Here is a 15,246-nt window from a genome sequence, read left to right on the forward strand (position 1 = left end):
TGCTCTTCTTCAAATTATTGCCATGGGATCTTTTACGCCCACCTGAGAGGGCAGAGGGGGCCTCGGTTTAACGTCTCATCTGAAAGATGGCACCTCTGACAGTGCAGCACTCCCTCAGTACTGCACTGAAGTGCCAGCCTGGATTACGCGCTCAAGTTTCTGGAGTGTGACTTGAACCCTCTTCTGATTCAGAGGCGAGAATAAATGGTATCTCCATTTCTTTACCAGTGCTTTGTTTGAAAGCAAACCTGATGATATAAATGCACCCCTCCCCTATGAGAGGTTTTCACTTTAATAAATGCTTCAGTTCATTTCATACTGAAATATTCAAGATGGAATGTCATTCTCCTTTGAAGTATTTTCACTGATTGGACAAGGGTATCAAGCATAACAGTCTAATAGATAAAATAGTCCTTTGTAAAAATCTAACCAATGATTAGAATGTTTTCACAAGTGTAACTCAGAACCAAGCAATATCTCACTGAGAATAATTGCAACTGTGCTTAGAAGGGAGATGAAAACTCAAAGGATTTTATTATCATGAATGAGTCAGCAAAACACCGTCTCAAGAAGGTAACGGCAAACCTAACCCGTGCACCTCACAGATAGTTCGCAGTCTTGATCTTGGAAACATCAGGTATAGCTTGTCAGAAATGGCCTGTGGGAATTTCCTCACTGTGTGTTGCATCGTGTTTCTGAAAGTTTCCAATTTAAGCAAAGGCTTTCCTAATGGTGCTCCTTCATCAGTGTGTGAAAGTATGATGCCCAGACACTCTGGAGTTGTGCCACAGTCTAACACTGCACCGTATACCATTGATATTGGAGCAAACGTCTACCAACCTGGAACGCCAGTACAAGGTAAGTTTTTGTGTAATTCTGGAGACACTCTCTTCCCAGTAAAAACTGCTGCAATGATAATTTATTGTGATATAATTAATCCCTTTATACTTTTCTGACAAGACCAAATCTGGTATGCCACACGGCATCAACTATAAATCTAATGATCTTTTAGAAAACACAGTTAGGTACATCATTCAGTGAAATGTGATGTGAGGTTTTCTCAGATGAGGAGTAAAACTGAGTGTGTGAAGCATAATTCAAATCAAGTATTAGAGATTGACTGCCTGCAATGCAAGGAATTAAAAACAAATTAGGCTGATCTGGTGAGCAAGACCGCAGGTTGAGTCCTTCAGTTGACCCGCTATTGTAGGTTCCCCGGGGTAGTACAGACAGCCACATTCTTACTGTTTGGTTATATTTGTTCAACATAATGGAATTAATTTGTTCCCAAATAACACAATACAGTACAGTATGTGTTAGGGATGGTTATGTCAGAAGGCAATTTATTATACAATAATTTTGAACACAGTTTTTTGCACACCCCAATGGATTAGCTACATTATATGACCAGCGTTATAGAACCGTAGAAATTTACAGCACAATAGGAGGCCATTCGGTCCTACAAGTCTTGTTGCTAGACTCTGTATGCAGTTTATGAATGGGACAATACAGCAGTGCTAAAACTGTCAGACTGATCTGAAAGGCTTTAAAAAGTTCTATTTTGGAGGACAGAATTTTAATCATGTACATTAATGTTACATTCAGTTCAAATACTGGGGCCGCAGTACCGAGGCTTCTTAATGGAAGCTCGAAAGGATGGAGGCACCTCTCCACTTGGATCCTGGCAAGACCCACCTGAAAATACCCAACTGTTACAGGTAAGGTCCGGACTAAAAGAACAGAGGTTCAAAATTGCTGCTTTTTAATACTTTTTTTTTTCTATTTTGTCACCCATGTATTTATTTTATTCAGTGTTTTGGAAACCGAAGAGCTGCAGTTACCCACTCAAACACAGGCCCCCAAAACAATTCCACCACATTTGTATGGATCCCTCCTGAGTCAGCCTGTCCCAATGCTGTTAAATTCGTGTAGGTATTGAATTTAAAATCATCTACATAGAGAATCAACTGTAAGTTCTAAGTTGCATATTTTTGTTGCTCAAACATCCATTTGGAAAAATTGTATGATCAGAATAATCAAAGAGAAATCCATATCAACTCTGTCAATACAGATTCTGCCAGGAACCTTCTCTGGTTATTATTAGTCATTAACTCCTTCACTGCTGGTGCTAAATACATTTATTTCATGTCCTGATAACCTTCTCTGGTTATTATTAGTCTGATGCAGAACTGCAGTAGTTCCAAACAGGACCAAGTGAAAGGAATCAGGTGGGACGGTAGAGATGGCTGTTGTGGTGCTATCTAGTGGTACCTATTAGGCACAACAGCAACTGTTGTCAGATGAGGACATTTCTGGCAGACGGCCAAAGGGATGAAAAACAATTTTTAAAAGGGAAGAAATACAGAAAGAAGGGGGAAAAAATGTCAAAACAAAGGTGACAAAAACAGAAAAGTCATATCATGCTTCCAGGATCAAGATTTTAAAACCGAGAGAGCAGCTTTCAGGTACAAACTAGTCCTGGATCAGTAACTGACAATAACCTCTTTGTTTATAGAAGTTTGTTTTCTATTTAATTACTGTAATCGAGTTACATTGAAACTATAGCACAGAAACAGGCCATGCGGTTCAACTGGTCTATGCCGGCGTTTATGCTCCACACAAGCCTCCTCCCTACTTCATCTAACCCTATCAGCATATCCTTCTATTCCTTTCTCCCTCATGTATTTATCTAGCTTCCCCTTAAAATCTATGCTATTTGCCTCAACTACTCCTTGTGATAGGGCGTTCCACTTTCTTATCACTCTACGGATAAAGAAATTTCTCCTGAATTCCTTATTGGATCTATTAACGACTATTTTATATTTATGACCTCTAGTTTTGGTCTCCCCCACAAGGGGAAACATTTTCTCTACGTCTACCCTATCAAACCCTTTCATTATCTTAAAGACCTCTATCGGGTCACCCCTCAGCATTCTATTTTCTAAGAAAAGAACCCCAGCATGTTCAGCCTTTCCTGATAAGTATGTCCTCTCAGTTCTGGTATCATCCTTATGAACCTTTTTTTGCACCCTCTCCAATGCCTCTATATCCTTTCTATAATATGGAGACCAGAACTGTGCTCAGTACTCCAAATGTGGTCTAACCAAGGTTCTATACAAGTTTAACATAACTTCTTTGCTTTTCAATTCTATCCCTCTAGAAATGAACCCCAGTGCTTGATTTGGCTTTTTTTTATGGCAATAGTAACCTGCGTCATTACTTTTAGTGATTTGTGTATCTGTACCTCTAGATCCCTTTGCTCCTCTATCCTCTTTAGACTCTTATTATCCAAGCAGTATGTGGCCTCCTTATTCTTCCTACCAAAATGTACATCACACTTATCTATATTGAAACTCATTTGCCAATACACACCCATTCTGCTAATTTATTAATGTCTTCTTGCATTTTGACGCATTCTTCTTTGTATTAACTACACCCCCCAATTTGGTATCGTCTGCAAATTTTGAGATTGTACTTCCGATTCCTGAATCCAAATCGTTAATGTAAATTGTGAACAACAGTGGTCCCAGCACCGATCCCTGTGGAACACCACTTCCCACCTCTTGCCAGTAATGCATTATGATAAACTGTTCCCCAAATACAGGTCAAAAGTTGGCTGTACCTTTATCCTCAAAGGTTCGCAAAAAGTTCCCTCTGTTTATGACTGATTGCATTTACTGCGCCCTGCCATAGAAATACTTTTGTTCCTGGTTTTGGTGGACACCATCTAGAAACACAAAGACAGAAACTGCCTTAACTGTCACCCTCCACCCCATTACTCAATTTTATCCTCTCCTTTCCTTAAGGTAGTGATTCGTGTTGGGCTTCACAGGCACTGGCATCCCTTTAGTACCTTCCTCTATGTGGCCATTCTCCATGTGTGAGCCCGGATGATAAGTATCAGTAGGCTATTCGACTGTAAGGGACATCATAGCAGAGCCCGATCCTGTCTTCCACTGATGCCCAATGCATACGCACTGTCCATCAGAGGCCACTTTATAATTCTCAGGAACAGGAACCCTGGTTTTTCACTTCCCTTACCCATACTGCCAACTGAGACCAACTACCTTGGTGAGATCGGCTAACCTAGCTCAGGGGATCAATCCTGGGACCTTCCTGGTTCATCTGGTTCAGAACTACATGACATGCATGGACTGTACCTCTGGAGTAGCTGTATTAGACACTTCTAAGGAAAAAATTTAATTAATTTTAAACTTGTTATTTGATGAAAGGATTGTAACCGATCTCTGGGGCTTCCTGACAATTTCCATCTAAGCCTTACTGGCCTTGGTAGGTGAGGGTTGTATTTATTCTAGCTGTGGAATGTGCCCCGTTCCTCCTGTACATCTAGGGCTGCGTGAGAGCTTCTTGGATCTGAGTTGCAATATTGTGATGTCCTGAGTGGGGGGTACCCATGTGTTCTGTAGTCACTGGTGGGGGATGGGAAGGGAGGGCTAGCTCTACGTATCTGACTCATTGGTGCTCACTGGGAGATGAATATGGAGCAGCATCATTATTGCTGACCTAACCCACCTATCCTGCTGACCCAAGGCAAAAAAGCTGCATGTAGATTGTTATATTAAATTCTATCAGCATTTTTTTAATCAATCAAAAATGTTTTTATGTAAATATTAAATAAGAATGAAGTAAAGTTGAAAAGTCACCTAACAGTCTATTTTGGTGGTGTTCTGCACCGTGGATCTTGATTCTTCGCATTGGATTCTCAATTGAAAAGAAACCAAAGCTGAGATCAGTGGTATTTTTTTGCCAGTTTTCTTCCCTTGTCTGTAGTGAAGATGTTAACTCCTACTGGGGTACAGTTCTATAGGTGCAAAATGGCCTCTGGTACCTCAGCTAAGTGCCCATTTGTCATGGGTGAGTCTAGATAGTGAGTGTTGGCAGGCCATTGGACCATAGGAAGCATCACAGCCAGGTACAGCCCTTTCCTCCTACCATCCAATACCTACACGTGTACTTTCTACCAGAGATCACTGGACAGCAGCCAGGAGAGGGATGTTTAGCTGATTTTGCAACTCCCTAGCCCAGTGACACCAAGGGCAGTTACCACTACCTCTGGTGAGATAAGCTAACTCAGCACAGAATGGGAATCAAATATGGGACCTTCAGGTCTGTGTGACTTAGTGCTACATTAGGCAACATGCCTTTACCCACTAGGCCTTCCGGGGGGTGGGGGATCACAAATCTGGTATTAATCAATGGCTTCCGCTGTTAGTCATATTTCATTTCACATTACAGGGCAACTGTAGCACAATCTCGTGAAATCTACTGGCTTAATGTACAATCACATCCTTTAACCAAAGGTGAGTGAAAAACAATGCAAATTTGAATAAGTTCTTAATGCAACACCATGGTGATTATTTGGGACATTGGGGCTTTTTATTGATTGCCAACTCTGAAATTAAAATATACGACTTCACTATAACATTCTATGATTATCACAAGCATTGATGTTAAATCCATTCTGTATCCTAACTCCATCTACCCACCTTGGCTCCATATTCCTTCATACCCTTGGCTAGCAAAAATCTATTGATCTCAGATTTAAGATTATTAATTGAGCTGCTTTTTATGGGAGAGTGTTCCACACTTCTACCACCCTTTGCATGAAGAAGTGTTCCCTAACTTCTCTCCTGAATGGCCTGGCTCTGATTTTAAGGTTATGTCCCCTTGTCCTAGACTCCCCCACCAGCAGAAAAAGTTTCTCTCTATCTACCCTATCAATTCCTTTAAAAATCTTTATAACCTCAATCAAATCATCCCTTAACCTTCTATATTTCAGGAAATACAAGCCTAGTTTATGTAATTTCTCCTCATAATTTAACCCTTGGAGCACTGGTAACATTCTGGTGAATCTGCACTACACTCCTTCCAAGGCCAATATATCCTAAGATGCGATGCCCAGAACTGTACAGTACTCCAGATGTGGCCTAACCAGGGCTTTGTATAGCAGTAGCAAAACTTCCTCTCCTTTATATTCTAACTCTCTAAATGTAAAGGCTAACATTCCATCAGCCTTTTTGATTTTTTTTTGGTATCTGACCATTACATTTTAGTGATCTATATAAATGGACCCTTAAACCTCTTTGGACCTCCACTGTTCCTAGCTTTTCGCCATTTAAAAAAACTCTGATCTAACCTTTTTTGGTCCAAAATGGACCACCTCACACTTACTTGCTTTAAAATTCATCTGCCCGTTTTGCACACTCACTTAATCTATCACTGTCTCTTTGTAACTTTATGCTTCCATCTACACTACCTACTTTGCCACCAATCTTTGTGTCATCGGCTCTCTATTATATTATCTAAGTCATTAATAAATATAGTGAATAGTTGAAGCCCCAGCACAGATCCTTGTGGGACACCACTAGTCACTGCCTTCCAATTTGAGTACATACCCATTATCCCTACTCTCTGTCTTCTACCACCTAACCAATCGCCTAACCAGGTCAATAATTTACCTTCAATTCCATGAGCTTTAATTTTAGCTAACAGTCTCTTATGTGGAATCTTATCGTAAGCCTTCTGGAAGTCCATATAAACTACATCCATAGACATTCCCCTGTCTACTACTTTAGTTACTTCCTCGAAAAATTCAATTAGGTTTGTTAGACATGACCTACCCTTTACAAATCCATGTTGGTGCTCTAATCAGCTCAAATTTTTCTAAGTGCTCAGTCACTCTGTCCTTAATTAGATTCCAATAACTTCCCCACATTTTGGTAAGACTAACAGGTCTATGATTTCTTGGTTTCTCACTCTCACCTCTCAACAAAATCTACATAATTTTGGTCGGCAATGTTGTGTTAATCCCCAAGAATACACAGCCATTGTTGCTTCTTTGTAAAGTTTTCAAATCATATTCATTTTCTAGGTTACGAAAGAAGTCAGACAATCTCTACTAAAACTGTTAAATTTCTTCCTATATTTAAAAATATCAAATATTAATTATGTAATTTCTTTCTAGCTCCAGGAATTGCATGTTGTGGTGTGAAGTCCACCTACAAAATCAGCATCATCACTACACTGTTTTTAAGTTTCTTCCTCATTACTGGATACAATAGTTAACATCAACGTGCAACAAATCACACAGTAAACTCCATCAGCAGACATAAAGGTGTGGATGTATTATAACATATCCCTTAACAATTTGCTGCAATTATGAGAATATCTCTAATAAGTGATTCAATTTGAGCAATAATAAATGTATTTTAAAAAAAAACACCTTTTTTATCTCCCCTGATTTGACCTTGGTGTCTTTTTCATGCTTTCTCATATGTATTTTTCTTTCTCCAGATTTCTCTCATTCACTTTCCCAATAACAGTGAATTGTGCTAGCTTACAGTTCCACAGGCCCCGCATTACCTTGTTGAAGAGACCATTTCTCATGCGTGAGCCTGGACAGGGAATTCACAGGCTATTTTGGGCGCAAAAGCATCCTGTCCAATATCCACGCACGTAGTAGGGGGGGGGGGGAGGGGGGGAGAAATCCAACTTGCACCCAAAACAGGTGGCAAGTCAGTGGAACGACTGCTTTGTGCGTTGGTCCAAGTCGAGAGTCAATTTCAGCATCGGGCATCATTTGAATGGAAGCAGCAAGCTGCGGGCGCAAATGGGCAGCCCGATGCAGCTCGCTGGTGGCTTGACTGATTCCGATGCCATGCCAGCCCACAGGTACGTCCTTTGGGGGAGGAGACAAAGCTGAGGGAATTGAGCCCAGGCTGGCAGCAGCCTGCAGTATTTTTATGGAACCAAGAGCATGCCTGCTTTTCTGGCTCCGTGAAAATATAGCGTTGAAAAAATTGTGTGTCTAATTTTTTTTGAGCAGCCTCCAGCCGTCCCTTTAAGGACCACTGGTTAAGCCAATCAAGACCTGGTACAACTAGGCAACCTCCATCCTTTTGTACTTGAATTTTGCATTGGCAGGGGCGGGTCCTACAGCCAGCGTAGGACCCCAATTTGCATAATGAAGCAGCCTCATGCCCCTTTCAGGGGGGCGGGCTGCTCACCCACTTACAGGCTCCCCCTGCTATGGCGTCAGGCTTTCCTTGAGCATCAGTGGGGTGGCCAAGATGCCCCCTCACCCCATCCTGATTTTCAACTCTGGGCAACAAATACTGGCCTTGCTAGCGATGCCCACATCCCATGAACGAATAAAAAAAAAGACAACCTATATAACTTGTTAACATTTTTATTTTCCATTTCATGTGAAATGTGTAGTTTTCATTACGATACAAAGATTAAAGTTAAGATTGCAGCAACCATCCTCCTGCAGGTTCATGAGTCCCGTTGTTTGAGGTGAAAAGCCCATCAGTCGATGTTCTCTAATCCCTGGTAAAGCAGAAGAGTTAAATAGGACATTAGTTTTACACAACTACACCAATAAAAAATATACTATTTTAAGTCCTACATCTTAAATCGACTTGGCACAGTTTTCTTTTAATTGCATTATGAAATTTTGTTTTTCCCACTAAAAATGCATCATTTTGCGGTCAAAATAAGCAATCTCAGTATTTACACTCAAGAATTTACCTTTGATTTGTAGTAAGTTTTACAGCCAGATACTCTCCTGTCTCTTTCCATCAGACTCCAATGATAAGGTAAACGAGCAGTCCTCTTTTCCTAAACATAAAGAATCATTGAAATGTGTTAACTGGATTTGTTTTTAAAAAAATATTTTATACTCTTTATGCTTAAAATAAACCCTGGATTTAAAAAGTACCAAACTTTTTTTTTTAAGTACAGTACACCTTTAATTTTATTGCCAAGACTTACACTAAGCAGTTCTCAATGGACTCTACCACTGATATTGGATGAATTTCAGCCATAGTCCTCACATGAGACACAGTTGAGTAATGTAATTCCGACAACAGGAACTTTTTAATTGTCAGAATTTTAAAAGGCTACAAGGATCAGGGGTATACTCTAATCTGTAAGAATCCACATTGCTCTGGAATAGACACATCAATTCTAAAGGAAAATCTGAAGTTTCCTTTCTATTCCACCACCAGAATTACATACAACAACTTGCATTTATATAGTGCCTTTAACATAGTAAAACGTCCCACGGTGCTTCACAGGAGCGTTAGCAAACAAAATTCGACACCGAGCCACAACGTTCTACAGTAAGGTTGCAATTCAAGCGTGTGATTGCTTAAGTGGAGAGTTCTCAATCTCAGCTGTTCTATGGAAAAGGCATTAAGCTGAAGCAAGGTGCTTTTCCAGAGAGAATGGGGTGGGTGTGACTATGTGTATATGAAAATCAATGAACAAGTCAACTAAGGTTTATCTCTAGCAGACAGTTAGAGTACCACTGGTGCAGCAGTACATTAACCCAGCTCTGTCAGCACATTATAAATATATCTATTGATTTTACACACAGAACATATGATGATTGAATTCCAATTGTGGCTTTTAAACAGGTTTTAATACTCAACATGGGTTGGTCCTCACAGGATCATTCCTTGGCACAGCCAGGTGATCCTAGGCATTCATTCCTAATGCCCTTCTTAACTTTCCTCCAATTTTACCCCTCTCCATTGGAAGGTGGACTACATCACAAGAAGGTAGCGGTGAAGAATGGCCCAGCTTGTAATCCTCTGCCCGCTGTTCAATTAGGAATGTGAAGATTCCTTTTTGAAAGTTTCAACAGGGTCGGCTTTCACTTTAGTCTAATGTAATTTTAAGGTAGTTACTCCTCAAGTGACATTTAACTCATTTTCTTTTAAATGTGTCCCTAAGCTTCTTTAGATTCTGCACAATGAACATCTCCACATCCACCTCATCAATTCCCTTTAAAAATTATAAAGCTTCAGCCATGTTTCTCACCTCCAGAGAAGATTAAGAGGAGATCTGATAAAGAAGTTCAAAATTAGAAGATTTTGATATGGTCAATCAGGAAAAACTATTTCCACTAGTTGGTAAGTTGATATCTAGAGGGCATAATTTTAGGTCATCATCAAAACAATAAAAGGTGATATTATAAGTATTTTTTCTAATGCAGAGAGTTGTTAGGACATGGAAAGCCTCACCAGAAACACTGGTGGAAGCAGAATCTATAATAGCTTTTAAAAGGAAAACGAAAAATTTAACAGAGTATGAGGAAAGGGCAGGGAAATGAGCCTAAGTGGATAGCTCTTTTAGAGAGCTGGCATCAGCATGATGGGCTGACTGGACCCAACTGTACTATAAAATTCTGTAATTCCAAATATTTTCCTTTCTCCAATCAGTACAGTTTTAGTCCCCGTAACCTCTCCATAGCTCACTGATTTAAAACCTGGTATAATTCTAGTTATCTTTTGAACTCTTTCCAATGCCGTTATGTTTTTTCATAAGTATGGCTCTGGAATTTCAGAACATCACATTTGCCATTTCACATATACTGTCTGTATACATACAAGTAAACATTTGCAACTGCCTCATTTACTGCACTTGAAAGCATATGTCATATTTACATCTGATTGATTCAAATAACCTTAAAACAGCAAATCACAACTGGACAAGCAAGAAATCTACTAATGAATAAATAGCATCTTTAAAAAAAGCTAGTTATTTCCAGCTGGTTACTTGATCTTGAAGCCTAAAAACAGTATTGTTGAATTTATAAGCAGCTGCCAAGTTAGACATCAGGAGGCCAATGAACTGTTACATCTGCTCAGTCTCAGGGAGATGGGATTGCTGCTTCAGTTTTTTTGTGCAAACTTCCCTCAGCAAACAGCTATTAGCCTTAAGATTGCAACATTTCTCCAAAAGAGTAGTTGAGATAGATTAGGCATCTGCACTAATCAAGTGGCCTTAACCAAGTTAAAAATAGCAGGCAACTTTCTTCAAGGCAGCCCCTTTATGTCTATTAGGAAAGGACTATCACGATGTACACAGCCTCTATTTATTATATAGTACTTTGTGTTTAACATGGTATAACACTCCTGTGATTATAGAATAGCTTATCCTCCGACTTAACATTAGAAATGCCATGGGGAGCTGCTAACATTTTATATAAAAATGATGTTATCACTTTCTTTGACCTGAGAGAATCCCAAAAAATTCTCACACTGGCTTTAAAGTACTTAATACAGTCTTGAACAACTCTCTGTGAAAATTAGAGTTATGCTGTAGGAAGCAAGTATTACCAAAGCTCTTCAGCAGCAGTGAAACTACTCTGTAAAGTTTATAGGACTGTTTCCTCAATAACAATGTCTACGGTTAAGCATCAGTGAGGGGGCAGTGATAAGGAGGGAAAAATAAAGAAAGTGGGGATTCTTCGGACAGGATATAAAACACTATTCTTTTACCTCTAGGCCAGGGTTGAAATTGAGTTCAGACTGAGGGGACAAAACATCTCCTCTTCAGTTGACTGGGAAGGTCTTATGTGAAATAAGTGTACCTAGTCACAACCTAACTCCTGATGGACATAAACCCACTAAGCACAAAACTGCCCATTAATCTGCAGTCTTACTCAGTGAGGCCACAAGAACAACTGGCTTGGAAAACAGAAACAATCACAGTGATCCACAGGGTTTAGGCCACATTCCTTGGCCAAAGAATGAGCAAGCCAGCAACTTGCTCACTATTAAAATGAAAGTCAAACTTGCTGCCTTTTCATTAAGCTCATACCAATCAAGAAGAAGGAATCTATGAATCATAGTATCATAGTAGGTACAGCACAGGAGGCCATTTGGCCCATTGTGCCTGTGCTGGCTCTTTGGTAGAGCTATCCAATTAGTCCCACTCCCCTGCTCTATCCCCATAGCCCTGTAAATCTTCTCCCTTCAAGTATTTATCCAATTCCCTTTTGAAATTTACTATTGAATCTGCTTCCACTGCCCTTTCAGGCAATGCATTCCAGATCATAACTCGCTGCGTACAAAAATGTTTTCTCTGGCTCTTTTGCCAATTACCTTAAATCTGTGTCCTCTGGCTACCGACCCTTCCGCCACTGGAAACAGTTTCTCCTTATTTACTCTGTCAAAACCGTTCATGATTTTAAACATCTCTATCAAATCTCCCCTTAATCTTCTCTGTTCTAAGGAGAACCACCACAGCTTCTCCAGTCTCTCCACACAACTGAAGTCCCTCATCCCTGGTACCATTCTAGTAAATCTCTCCTGCACCCTCTCTAAGGCCTTGACATCCTTCCTAAAGTGTGGTGCCCAGAATTGAACACAATACTCCAGCTGAGGCCTAACCAGTGTTTTATAAAGGTTTAGCGTAACTTCCTTGCTTTTGTACTCTATGCCTCTATTAATAAAGCCCAGGATCCCATATGCCTTTTTTTAAAAAACAGCCTTCTCAACTTGTCCTGCCGCCTTCAAAGATTTATGTTTGTGCACCCCCAGGTCTCTCTATTACTGCACCCCCTTTAAAATTGTACCATTTAGTTTACATTGCCTCTCATTCTTCCTACCAAAATGCATCACTTCACTGCATTAAATTTCATCTGCCATGTGTCTTCCCATTTCACCAGTCTATGTCCTCCTGATATCTGTTAATATCCTCCACATTATTTACTACGTTTCCGAATTTTGTGTCATCTGCAAACTTTGAAATTATACCCTCTATACCCAAGTCCAGGTCATTAATACACATCAAAAAGAGCAATGGTCCTAATACTGACCCCTGGGGAACACTACTGTATACTTCCCTCCAGACTGAAAAACAACCATTTACCACTACTCCCTGCTTTCTGTCCCCTAGCCAATTTTGTATCCATGCTGTCACTATCCCTTTAATCCCATGGGCTTTAATTTTGCTAACAAGCCTATTATGTGGTACTTTATCAAATCATGTCATAATTGTTTTAATAAAGACCTCATTATTGATTTGAATCAAGAAAATAGCCTTACAATACCACTTTGTACATGGTTTATTCTGGTTTTAAGTATCTTTTTATTATTTGCTTTACGTGCAACTCTATTAACTACCAAAGGGCTAGTCTCGAGTTAAATCCAAGTCCTTACCTTGCCAACGTACATTTACATATTCAGGATTATTAGATTGGTATTGAGAGCTCAGAATTCAATTATTGAGCAAACAACCATTAGGCAGTGACATTCACAAACGTGAATGGTCACTCTAATAAAGTATCAATTTTTAAAATTTCCCCAATTAACTGAATCTCAAATTCAATCTTTTGATAGAAATGCAAAAATCTACAGACTATGTTATTTCTAGTTGAGGCAGTTAATGAAAGTGGATATGAAAACAAACATTAAATAACCAACAATACAAAAACCAGAGAACAAAATGCACTAATGTAATTCACCCAGTTTAATTTGTTTCAGGTGATCTGCTACCAGGCCTTTGCCACTGCTATCCTGTATTGAGAGCTGTCTACTCTCCCACCCCAGTCTTCTTTTCCCCCTGTGGAGAAGGGAGTATCTTTACTTGCCCAGCCAAGATCAAGAATTCAGCACATAAGGAAAATGCAAACTGGTGCCCTACAATTCAGTGGCACAATACTTCAGTTGCAAAAAGTTGTGTCAGAATCAGCTAACTCCTAGCATAATTGTGCGAGAAATTAATGAAAAGCACATAGTCTATTTGTAGCCAACTGGTACCAGTCAGTGTGAAGTAGCAATACGCAACCAGACTGTTGGGTTATACTGTCAAATCAGTCGAATCAAAGCTCCAGAGGTCATGCCAAAGCTGTAGAGTGCCCTGGGGTCAAACTGCACCATACTGAGTACAGATCTGGTTGCTGCAACATACACAGCACAGTAACAAAACTTAGCCCTGGTGAGAGAGGAAAAAGCTATAAGGAATTATTTGATAAGCTGCAGCAACCTCTTCAGCCTAGAAAAGAGATTGCAGAAAGGACTTTTTAGAAGCACGATAATGGTATAGTAAACCCAAAACAGCAGATACATTTTTTAAAAACTGAGTTAAAGAAGCCTAATTCGTGACAGTTACTGCTAGTTTCAGAAACAGGCAGTTTATATATTCACTCGGGCGCACTCCTTTCTTCTCCAGGGCTTCCCCCAATTACAAGCAGTGAAGGTACAAAGTACATATTCCTGAAACTTACTCTAAGATTTTTCTGGCTCCCCCCTACATGCCAATTACAAGGGCACTGCTGCTTGACGTACAGGTTATGAATGTTATGAAAACAGTGGCCCATGTTACGAGCATCAGCCTCGGCTCAGTGATAGCACTCTCGCCTCTGCATCAGAAGATTGAGTTGAGCACAAAATCCAGGCTGACACTCCAGTACAGCACTGAGGGAGTGCTGCACTATCAGAGGTGCTGTCTTTCAGATCAAATAATCATACAGCACAGAAGGAGGCCCACCTGCCTGTGCCAGCTCTTTGAAAGAGCTATCCAATTAATCCCACTTCCCTACTCTTTCCCCATAGCCCTGCAAATTTCTCCTTATCAAGTATATAGCCAATTCCATTTTGAAAATTACTACTGAATCTGTTTCCACCACCCTTTCAGGCAGTGCATTACAGATCATAACTCACGTGCAAAAAGAAATCTAATTTCCCCCCTGGATTTTTTTGCCATTTATCTTAAATCTGTGCCCTCTCAGGTGGACGTACAAGATTCCATGGCATGATTTCAAAGAGCAGAGGAGCTGTCCCCGGTATCCTGGCCAATATTTATCCCTCAACCAACATCAGTAAACCAGATCAAAAACAAAATACTGTGGATACTGGAAATCTTCCAGTTCCGACAAAAGGTCTTCCACCTGAAATGTTAACTCTGTTTCTTTCTCCACAGCTGCTGCCTGACTAGCTGAGCTTCTCCAGCATTTTCTGTTTTTACTGCAGTAAAACCAGATGATGTGTGTGTGATCTTGCTGTGCACAAATTGGCTGCCGCGTTTCCTACATTTACAACACACCAAAAGGACTTCATTGGCTGCAAAGCGCTTTGGGACGTCCCGAGGCCGTGAAAGGCGCGATATAAATGCAAGTTCTTTGGACTATCCAGCGACTGCCAGTGGTGAGCTGGTGCGGTCACAAGGCGACCCGAAGCGGCTGCACTCGGACTGACGGCCTACAACACGTAGCTCCGGCCCGACTACTTGCCTTGCCACCGTTCGTCCATCTGTGAACGTAGATAGTGGAGAGACCAGGGATCGTAAGACACACGGCCATGATGCTGAGCCCGGGGAGGATTTCGTACCACATCCCTAATTCGACGAGAGCAGGACCGACTCCCGTCCGGACTGACCTTCTCTCCGCAACGCCGAGCATGCGCGGAAAGGCGCCCAAGCGCGAGGTGTACG

At 40.6% G+C, this 15,246-nt stretch overlaps 2 protein-coding genes across 2 annotated transcripts; one reads left to right on the forward strand and one right to left on the reverse strand.

Moving 5' to 3' along the window:
- The first annotated feature begins 653 nt into the window (after positions 1–653).
- Positions 654–7,340, forward strand: LOC137332816 (putative defense protein Hdd11). The gene is made up of 5 exons (XM_067996749.1): positions 654–858; positions 1,606–1,718; positions 1,813–1,928; positions 5,257–5,321; positions 7,315–7,340. The coding sequence occupies exons 1-5, from the start codon at positions 654–656 to the stop codon at positions 7,338–7,340; spliced, it is 525 nt and encodes a 174-aa protein (XP_067852850.1).
- Positions 7,341–8,193: 853 nt separating this feature from the next.
- On the reverse strand, positions 8,194–15,240 carry ndufa1 (NADH:ubiquinone oxidoreductase subunit A1). Its single transcript, XM_067996700.1, has 3 exons — positions 15,047–15,240; positions 8,551–8,640; positions 8,194–8,349 (listed from the first exon to the last, which is right to left on the reverse strand). Exons 1-3 carry the CDS (start codon positions 15,212–15,214, stop codon positions 8,329–8,331), a joined length of 279 nt encoding a protein of 92 aa, XP_067852801.1. The 5' UTR covers positions 15,215–15,240; the 3' UTR covers positions 8,194–8,328.
- Between the last annotated feature and the right edge of the window lie 6 nt (positions 15,241–15,246).

Source organism: Heptranchias perlo, chromosome 15, assembly GCF_035084215.1.
Source record: "Heptranchias perlo isolate sHepPer1 chromosome 15, sHepPer1.hap1, whole genome shotgun sequence".
NCBI lineage: Eukaryota > Metazoa > Chordata > Chondrichthyes > Hexanchiformes > Hexanchidae > Heptranchias > Heptranchias perlo.